The 10,959-nt window shown below is 43.9% G+C and overlaps 1 protein-coding gene across 2 annotated transcripts in view; it reads left to right on the forward strand.

The window, feature by feature from the left end:
• Positions 1–10,602, forward strand: part of LOC137295859 (POC1 centriolar protein homolog A-like) — a 26,927-nt gene extending 16,325 nt beyond the window's left edge. Inside the window, exons 11-14 of one of the 2 annotated variants that reach the window (XM_067827414.1) lie at positions 2,947–3,072; positions 3,837–3,920; positions 4,134–4,319; positions 9,369–10,602. In XM_067827414.1, coding sequence (XP_067683515.1) covers positions 2,947–3,072; positions 3,837–3,920; positions 4,134–4,319; positions 9,369–9,473 — 501 coding nt within the window. In that variant the 3' untranslated portion in view covers positions 9,474–10,602. The remainder of the gene's footprint in view (positions 1–2,946; positions 3,073–3,836; positions 3,921–4,133; positions 4,320–9,368) is intronic. The other variant, XM_067827415.1, reaches the window with a different exon arrangement.
• Positions 10,603–10,959: the final 357 nt, after the last annotated feature.

Consider the following 10,959-nt stretch of genomic DNA (forward strand, 5'->3'; position numbering starts at 1 on the left):
TGGCTTTGGCACGTCTGGCTAGGGTGGAGACTATGGCTTGCTTTATTTGTGGATGGTGGTTGGATAGGTAGTAGATATACTGGTCAGTGTGGGTGGGCTTTCGATAGACAGTGGGAACGATTCTTTCAGATGAGTTGTCAAGGGATACGTCTAGGAATGGCAAGGCATGTACCTACCCTCTTCTTCTTCAAGACCCTTACCCTCATGTGCCCATTCACCCAGAATCGCAGAAATTCCTTTGTTTTGCATTTCAGGGGATCCACTTACAGTAGACCATTCTCCCTTTTGGAATTTCTACATCCCTTTGGCTATTTATCAGAACCATGAAGCCGATCAGTTGTCTCCATCTCCATGGGACATCCGGACACTCTTGTTCGTCAGTCAGAGTACAGCATGAAGCTCATCTGACAACGGGGTTGGTTGTTAAACAATGTGAAGTTGGAACTAACATCAACCCAGTCCCTTCAATTCACCAGGACGACATTCGATACATTGCAAGGTATGATGTACATTCACAAAGACAGGTGGCTGAAGATTCTATAACTGCTTTGACCAGCACTGTCGCAGGAAGTGGCAGTGGCAGGAACTTCTGTGTCTCTTGACATTGGAACAGGCTTTGACATGGAGAGGTCAGCTGCAGTTTGCAATGCTTCCTGCGATCATATATCTTTTGAGACAACCCTAAGGAATTGATCTGTCTGTCTGATTATCTTCGTCCGTTTCTTCAGTGGTGACTGGATGAACAGAATACTTTGCAGTCCTGCTTGCTATTCGTCATTGGGCATTGAATCGAGGATCATCCCTGTTGATTCAGATGGACAACTCAACAGTTGTATGGTATATCCACCGTCTAGGGTTGACAGGATCGGCAAAACTTCTTCAGATGGCGTTCTGCTTCTTCCATCTAATCAACTCCCTTGCCATTGATGCTCGAGCCAGACCCTCTGGCAATTTCATGGGAGGGGCTCAACACTTACACCTTTCCCCCTCCTGCCCTCTTACGCAATTATTCAGAAGCTTCAAGCGACTAGGTAAATTCAACTGCTTGTGGTTGCACCTTACACCTTTTGGTCGTCAGCCAGAAGTTGGTTTGTGAACCTCACACAGCTTGTAGACAAAAACCCAGTCCCTCTTCCTACTTCTACACCCTCACTTGGATCATCAACAGGCATCTCTGCAAACCATGTCTTTATACGTATAGCACATCTGCAGAATTCCTTGATTGCCAAGTGATATTCTCAGAGAGGGACTATGGCCATTTCATCTGCTCACCAGAGTTCCACTCATTCACTTTATGATGATAAGTGGAAGTGTTTGTGGGTTATTGCAAGGCCAGAGATATTTCATCTCTGTCTGCTTCACCTCATGGTGTCTCTGAATTCCTTCAGCTTTTGTGGTCGTCCAAGAAAGTCAAGGGTTCCACTTTGGCCACCTACCTTGCCGCAATCAACTCAGTTTTGGCTACTACCACTCCAACGGTTCCCATGCTTCAGTAAAAAGTTTAGACCTCCAGCTTGGGATTTATCAGTGGTACTAGCTGATCTGACTTCTGCTGATTAGGAACCACTAGATCAGAAGGATTTTGAGCAGATTTCCTCCAAGACTTTTTCCTGCTGGTGTTGGCTACAGCTGCTAGGATATCTGAGCTTCACGCCTTAGCATGGCAGAAGCATGGCAGAAGCATGGCAAAATTTTCCTTAGTCTCCATTGGGACTTCATTGCCAAGAACCAGTTACCAGGACAACCTGATCGTCGTACCTTCACTATCCCCCCACTGTCCATAATCCTTGGGGCACACGAAAAGGAAGCTAATGCAAAGGATTGAGGGGCAATGTGATGTTGTTCCGGAACTGAACATAAAAGTTTTCTTTCACCCACTTCTGGTTGGGGTCTGTAGGGGTCTTCTTGAAAAGGGGGTTGTCCCGATTGTTGTCTGTGACTATATTTAATGCGGGTACCTTAAAAATCATGGTGAAGTGACATCCTTCTTGAGGAGATACATCCCTCTTCGGGGGTTGCGGCCAAACACATCACTCAGGAGCACCCATCTCCCTGGCAGTTGTCGTGCTTTGTAAGTCCAGGAGTTCTGGAGCACTCATCACAAACATAGGAGTTGCACGTCTGTGTCTGTTTCCAGTCTACACAGTTATACTATCGTACTATCAAGACACAAGGTATCTGATTTCCTGCTGTCCAATCGTGGGATAAGTGCATATGGTGAGATAGGATAAGTTTAAAAATGTGAAAAGTTTAACTATAAATTTATATACTTATCCTATCTCATGTGATGGATTCCAGCCCTTCGTCCCTGCTATGCAGATCTCCTAGATGGATATTTTTGGTGGCTCCAAGAAAGAGAATGATAATTCAAAGATAGTCACTTGGGTAGTTGGTGAAGCATGTTATATGCTTTGCATGAGCTGGGAAGCTGTCTTATATGAGGGTGGTACATGTGTTTTGGAGGATGGACAAGAGAGGCTTTGAGAGAAAAAAGTTTACATCATTCCACTCAGTGTCAAATCAAGAGATAGAAGTGTATACCTTGAGATAGGATAAGCATTTAACTATACAATTTATCTTAAAATTTTCAGTTTGGACCTGAGAATTACCTCCCTTGCATCACAGTTAGATATGTCACATTTTGAGGCTTTAATGGAGACCGAGGAACATTTTTCACGCAGACAGGAGTGACATGCTGTTTCACAATTAGGAAGACCTAGATAATTGCCTGTCACCACTGACAGTTACACTGTTTTCTATTGGCACTGAAGTATCATCTAAAGGAAGCACACTGTTTGGAAGTTGATACAACAGTTCATCTGTGTGATGAGTTTAAGGTTATTCACATTTAAGTCCAGGAATTCAATGAAAAGTCCTCAGTCTCTCTTCTTTTCTGTCCTGTATGTCGATCTGTCACATTGCTACAGCCTCCTTCGTTCGCTACAGGTGCTAGCCTGGAAGACCAACTTCGACCAGATTGACTTCAACCAGGCCTTGCCCCCAAGACGAGGCGCTGCACCCCCTACAGTTGAAGATATACCCCCGCGGTCACAGAAGAAATCACCGAGACGGGTAAGTATCTGTGTCTTGTTGGTTGCCTGTCTGTTCCTCATGCTTTCTTGTACTGCATGGCCATAGCTGTTGTGGAGAATTTGGTTTGGGATATGTTGTCTGCATCCTTCATTCATTGAGATAATGTCAGACATTTAGTTGAGATGGTTGTGTTTCTGTTTCATTCAGTTACTGTGTTCCAGGGCCACACTCAGTCATTTATATACTGTTGTCATATAGCTGTAGTATTTTCTGAAACAAGTCTATGTGTTACTGAACATTGTGTACCAGAATGGATGTCGTGATTATGTTTGAGATGTCCTCTACGTTAAGGATGTCTTGCATGTGAACAGTGTCTCTTGCATGTGTATTGGATGTCTTGCATGTGAACAGTGTCTCTTGCATGTGTATTGGATGTCTTGCATGTGAACAGTGTCTCTTGCATGTGTATTGGATGTCTTGTGTGAACATGGGTTGTGTTACTTCCTGGGTATGCCCTGCACTGTGTTGGTTGTCTTGGTTTTGCTTTGGGTCTTCAGTATGTGTACTGAATGTCTAACATTTGTATTGGGACAACTTGTTAGTGTACTCGATGCCTTGTTAATGTATTGGGTCTCTTTTGCATGTGAATTGGATTGTATATATATATAAGCATTGTCCAACATAAGCACTGCCAATATATCCGATGTTTGGCTTGTGTATTAGACACTCTACATACGCATTGCTTCTATGTCTGATGTCTCGCTTGTGTATCAGATGCCCTATATAGGCACTGTATGTTTCAGCTTGATGCACGGTCAGAGGTTCGCTGCATGGAAGATGAGGACCCGGGGGTCACTGATGTGGGCCCCGCCCTCTTCTCCTCACAGGTAGAAAGATGCATGCTTTGGGTTTGGGAATCTTTGCTGTATAAACTTTGCTGTTCAAATAGTTTGTTCTGAAGTAATTTGTCACCATCTAAAGTCAAGGTGACCTACAGTTATAATAATCTGGACACTTGACTGGTGTCATCAGGCAGTTAGACCAGCCTTGTGTTGTCTCTACTTTCATGTTGTACATGTAGGTATGTTTGTCTGTTTCAGCCCACACTGTCTAATGGTGTGTCAGACCATCTCCATTCGGACTACGACATGGCCTCTGCTGCGGACACGTCACAACGGTCCCGGGACTACACGTCCGTCACACAGCCCCTGGAGTCTAAGTCTATACCGCCACAGCTGACTCAGTTCATGGAGAAGATTGCAGGCCAGCTGGACATACTCACCCAGGTTTGTGGTCTCGCAATGAGGTGCCTCACTTTGAAAGTCTGGGTTCAAACTGAGAAAGTAAAATCCCAAATATAGTGAAAGTTTTCCCCCTGTATTGATAGGTCCCTTAGAGTGAGTGAGTTTAGTTTTACGCTCAATTCAGCAATATACCAGCTATATGGCGGCTGTCTGTAAATAATCAAGTCTGGACCAGACAATCCAGTGATCAACAACATGAGCATCGACCTGCGCAATAGGGAACCGATCACATGTGTCAACCAAGCCTGACCACCCGATCCTGTTAGTTGCTTCTTACGACAAGCATAGTCGCCTTTTATGGCAAGCATGGGTTGCTGAAGGCCTATTCTACCCCGGGACCTTCACAGGTTAGGTCCCTTGGAAGCAAGTTTTGGATCATGAGATGCTTAGGAAAAAGCAGCCACTAACACAGGCCATGAACTGAAAGATGAGACCTCAGTTCCTGCTGGTAGATGACACATGCCTGTAGCAAAACCATGGGTACTTGTGGACAATAGGATGACTTATGATGTGAATAATGTTTGTTGATTAATAGAGCACTTTTTAATATGGATGTCAGTGGAGGATTGTGTTAGGATGTCCAATGATTGACATCAAGAGCATCAGCTGATTCAGATGGATAGGATGACATGCATGAACCAAGTCAGACAGCCTAACCACACACACTGTCAGTCTGTGGATCTACTTAGTCTCCCAGCTGACATGTAGCAGAAATCTTGCTGAGTGTAGCATTAAACATCAAACAAGCAAACAACTGGACCAAGATTGCAATAGTCATGGGGTCCTGCATGAAGCTGCTACAGACAGAAGCTCACCATAAAGATGAAGGCCAGCATAGTAACTCGCATACCAGTATCAAGTCCAAGTCTGCGTCGCAGGACAGCAGAAGTTTACAGTCTACCTGCAAGGAAGAATCAACCACCTCCAGGCAGTGCAGATGTAGAGGCTTCCCATGCCGTCATCGTGGGTCTTCATCGGCAGAGGATCATCATAACTGAGATAACATCATTACCGAGACAACTCATTGCAGGATTCACCTGCTCAAAGGCAGAATCGACCACCTCCAGACGACGCATTCGTAGAGACTCCCCATGTAGACATGGTACAAGTAGCTGTAAAAGTGGATCTTCATTGGCGTAGTATCATCATAGCTCTGCACACAGGATTCATCGCCGAGACTACTCATTGCAGGATTCATCGCCGAGACTACTCATTGCGGGATTCACCTGCACACAGGATTCATCGCCGAGACTACTCATTGCAGGATTCATCGCCGAGACTACTCATTGTGGGATTCACCTGCACGCAGGAATCATCGCAGAGACAACTCATTGTGGGATTCACCTGCACGCAGGAATCATCGCAGAGACAACTCATTGCGGGATTCACCTGCACAAAGGCATATAGACTCCATTAGAGATGCTTGTCAGGATCACCTACGTGCAGGCCTGCACACACGGACTCCTACCATTATGAGGATGAAGGGGATGCCGTTTTTCTACAGACACAGAAGTAACATCTTGGATTGCTGATGGTTTGGAAATAGAATCACCTTCCAAGAAATCTAATAGTGCAAGCACTTAAATGATGATTGACAACGATTTAATAAGCTGATCATTCTGCCGACTGAACATATACCTATATCTGGCAAGTGCAGAGGGAGGTTCTATATGTTGCTATGTTGGATCAATGTGTGGCTGACAGAAGAGGCGCACATCTGAAACTAAAGATGTCGGATAACATCCAAGAAAGCACCGAAGTTGGACCTCATCACGCAGCTGTTACAGATGCCACATTTGTACATGGCCTACAGATTACAGGAAGTAATCCTTCATGAAGAAGATGGGATCAACAATATTGCACCTAGATACAGATCTCTTTTTCATTACGTTCTTCCTGTACAGAGTACAGTGATAAGGAGGACACTGGTAGTCGTCACCAGCCTAAGATTGAAATAACAGTCTTTTTGTTGTGGTGGAAATATCAAGTCTGCAGTAACCTTTTTGTGTATTATAACACATTTCGTTCCAGAGGATTTTACATCGCTTCAATGAGACTGGGTTCTCTGGTCACCCAGAAACAATGTTAAGGAAGAGTTGAAACCTCATCACATCAGAGGGAGACAGTCTTATTACATCAATACTATACAGCAAAGTTTACCCGTGCTTCCATTCAGCCACCTATACAGGTACTTGCTTGTGTAACTCCAGGACAGGCTGTACAGTGACTTTACGGACAAGGCCGAGAGTTGGTGGAAAAAATCAGTGACTGCACAAGATTCCATGATGATCATTTGACAGCATCGCCGGTGACGTCACTTTTCTGGAATCTGATTGGTCCATTGTTGACAACACCCAGCTCAGAACTCGCAGTTCATGTATCGGGAAGTCACCTACAGATGTAAACCATCCTTCAACATGGAAAAGTCTTCCTTTACTCTCCACATAGCAGTGTACAGCCTTGTTCCACTTTCCTCACGGGTTATAGACAACTCGAGTGACAAGCAGCACATGGTTTTGACTCACAGCATCCCATCTCCACCGCAATCTGCTATAAATAGACTTCCATCAATAATGTTACATCATGGATCATGGGTGATTTGAAATCAATGACTGATGCATCATCTCTGCATGTTGCCGAGATTCACAACAGATGAGGCATGTGCATGGACGATTCTACTTCAGCCATATGACTGTTTATATGAGCATTCAGTTGATGGAAGCATTTTAGCAAAAACGAGTATGCTGCAAACTGAATGAAAGCTTATTACCGGAAGATTGCTTAGATACGATTCAAGCCATGATACCGCAAGCAATACTCTCTCTGCTGACACTTCGCAGTTGGCAGTGTTTACTTGGTCTACTGATGTCAGCCCAAGACATGACTTGCAGGGGGAGGTAACAGTTGCGCCTTTTACAGATTATTTTTTTTAGCAATCACCTGAACAATACCAATCCTTTTGTGCTACCAGTTCGTGTCAAGACATATCTGCTTCAGTTGACTTGGAGACAATGTCTGTGGGCGAACCTACCGAACAGAGCCGGACTGCAATGTTCATCTATATGTAGATGCATCACTCCAAGGATGGAGCGCTCACCTTGACAACGAAGTAGCTTCTGGGCAGTGGTCAAGACAAGATCAAGCTCCACACATCGGTCTCTTTGAGATAAAAGCAGTGATCAACACAATACAACACTGATCAAGCTTTCTCAAGAACGCCAAACTCTGAGTTCATGCAAACAACTCCACAGTAGCGTTCTACATCAGCAAATGGGTCAACTAGGTCAACAAGTTTGTTACAGCTCCAGTTTCACCTGTACAGCATCCTCGACGTCAGCATCTATGTAAAGGCATGTCACATTCCAGGAGCGAAGATGTCATAGCAGACATACTATCATGACCACTACAGCAGTCTCCAGCAGAATGGATGGTACATCCAGAGGTGTTTTGGCTCATAATACAGATATTAGGATCCCTGATAATCAACAACAAATGGTTACAGACATTTGTGTCTCCAGTACCGGATCCACAAGCCTTCAAGCTACAGATACTCTCAGTATAGCATGGGAGGGACTCAACATGTACGTGGTTCCGCCTCCCGTACTTCTGCCTCAAGTTTTACAGAAAATCAAGCATACAAGGAGACTACAACTGACTGTGGATGCGCTCTATTGGTCAGTGACGGTGTGGTTTCCCGACCTCCTTCAAGACCTCGGAAATCCTGCCTTAAAACTACCAGAATGGCCGAATATGTTAATTCATCCACACACCAAGCAAGCTCTTGGAAATCCGTTTACGTTCCACCTCATGTATGGAGCGTATTAAAGATTGTTGAAGAAATGAGGATATTCCGCCCATGGCAAAGGTTGTCACATTCGTCTTACAAATGTCTACTCAATCACTATACAATGATAAGTGAAAGAGATTCAAGTTGTGTGCTAAGCAGAAGGGTTGTACCATAAGTCGTCAAGTGGCTCCGTGACCCCTTGTGTCATTTAAAAACTTACTTAGCGGTGCTTGGTACACTAATCACTATGAAAACTGGCATAAAGTTGCCTAAAGTACCAGACCTACTAGCGTTATTATGTACTACAACATCTTACAAGCGATGTTTATGAGCCACTGGATCGGACATCCATGGACCTGTTATCGCAGAAAGTGCTATTTTTGCTTGCCCTACCTCAGCTGTCTGGATGTCAAAAATATATGCGCCTGTTTGTGCTTGAACATGGTCAAGAAAACTGTGCATCGTGACAGTGTACACCTTGGACTCACATAGGATTTTACTGCCTGGACAGCCTGACAGACAATTTCACATCCCAGCAATGTCTACAGTACTTGGTCCCAGTGACACACAAGATTATCCTTGTGTCCCGTCAGAGCACTGAAAAGCTACCTGCAAAGGACAAAGACAAGGAGAAAGACATTTTTCAAGTGGCTGTTTATTCCGTTATCAACTGAGACGCCTATGGAAGTTTCAAGGAATACTATATCGGTCTGGATGAGAACCGTTATATTATGAACATACAAAGCAGCAGGCCTGGTGCCACCACAAGCCTCCACTCCATATGAAGTACAAGCCATGCTTGCTCAACATGGAAATGGAGGGCTGCTTTTGGAAATCCGATACAGTGTTTGCGAACCACCACCCCAGAGATATCACTATCAAAGACTTTGCTGGCATTCACAAATTCGGTCCACTAGTTCTAGCACAACAACTAATGGTTCCTGAAAGGTGCTGAGAAAAATCTCACCCCTTTTGTCATTTGACTTGCTGATTCCAAAACACTCTGCAGTATGGCAGATATCAGTGACTTTTGTCTTTAAAAAGATAACTCTTAAAAAATATTTTTAAAGAGTCTTATCTGTTTGGAAAACAATTTGATGAAAATGGATTCATAAATTATTGTAGCTTTCCAGATATTTGTAAATGTCTGTGTGATCAAAGACAAAAGTAGTGATTTACCCTGTGTGATGTCTACTGTCTTAGCGAGATTAAGTACTCATGTATTTTCTCCTCTGACATTCCAGACGGTGTCCTTGCTTGAGCAGAGACTGACGATGACAGAGAACAAGTTACGGGAGTGTCTGGACAACCAGCAAAAAATTACCCTGCAGGTCCGACCCACAGACTGAGAGCTGCCATGTGACATCACGAATCACATCCACCTGTATCGCTGTCAGCATCAATCTCCTTCATCATCGACCTGTATCAGGACCTGCAGACATCCTGGCATCCAGCTCTGCCTCTCTATAACACAGATGTGATTCAGTGAAGAACTTCGAAATAAGTTTTGACAAGGCATATTAATTTTACAGCTGAGTTTTAAAGAATCCTTTTGTGATAAGAGACCTGTGTGATGGAACTTGCTACAGTAATCAGGGGCATACTGGGTGCTCTGGGGTAGGATGTCAGGGTGTGGTCGGGATTGGGCTCTGTGTGCAGCAGAGCAGTCATGTGCTACTTGGAACTAATATTCCTACACAAGTCATTCCACCCACAGATGTCCATGTAGCAGATGTAGCTGTCAATTATTTTTCTATCTTTCTGAGAATCTGTGATACTTGTACAGGTGTGTCCGATAGTCATCATATAGTCATCAGAAAATGAGGTTGTTGATATTATTCACATGAGTCGTCTCATCCGGCCATCATCTGTGCTGCATCACCAGTGGTGGTGTCAGTAGGTCTTCTGGTAAGCCATTATCAGTTTAAAGCTAGTGTGGATTTTTAGTTTGTGTGGCTGTGAACAAAACTGGCTCTACCCAATCCTGTATATTCTGACATGTACACACTAAGAGAAATAGTGTTTTTTCTGGGCTCCATACCTGGTGGGTGTCCATTTGCCATGGACTAGACCATTACATTTTACCTGCAGGTGTGGCCAACTTTACACCTGCAGGTGTGACCTCCATACACTGACCTGCTGACAGTTCTGAACTGGCTCCAAGTCCAGACTTTTATGCAATACGTGCCCTGTGTGAAACTGATTCATTTTCTTGTAATTAGATTGGTAAAGACTGCAAACTAAAGTTTGCATAAATTGATTCCAAGTTGTCAATTCCATATGAATGTCCCCTGCTTCTATGTTGATCATCTCAGTGTTAATACACTGTATGTTAATCTGCTTGTGTTGTATATGCGTGTGACTGTGTACTTACTCGCTGTGTGCATCATGTGTGCCTGTATATATCAACAACTGTAGTTTACTATGAAGGTGAGGCAGCTCACTGACTCTGTACAATAAACTTGTATATAGCTATAAGGTATGTCCTGTTGTGGTATCGGTATTGACCAGTCTGACAGTTACCCCTCTACTAAAAGTGGATGCAAGATTCCAGAACAGTTCTCAGGAGTGTTTGTAACTGAAGTTTTGGAGGAGTCTGGCTGGTAGTAAAGGGCAGTGTTTAGTGGTGTCATTTCTGACTACTGTGCTTATGACATATATACGCCATTGTAGATTTGAGAAAAATATCCAATATATAATATCTCAGCTGAAATAGTTACAAGTGCACAAATGTTGTGAATGTGTGAGGTGTATCTGATATGGCCAATCCAGGAATGATTGGGAGCCAAGTGTGATATCTTGGTTGGTAAACTGGATGTCAAAACACCACCATGT

The sequence above is a fragment of the Haliotis asinina genome, chromosome 9, assembly GCF_037392515.1.
Source record: "Haliotis asinina isolate JCU_RB_2024 chromosome 9, JCU_Hal_asi_v2, whole genome shotgun sequence".
In the NCBI taxonomy this organism is placed as follows: Eukaryota; Metazoa; Mollusca; class Gastropoda; order Lepetellida; family Haliotidae; genus Haliotis; species Haliotis asinina.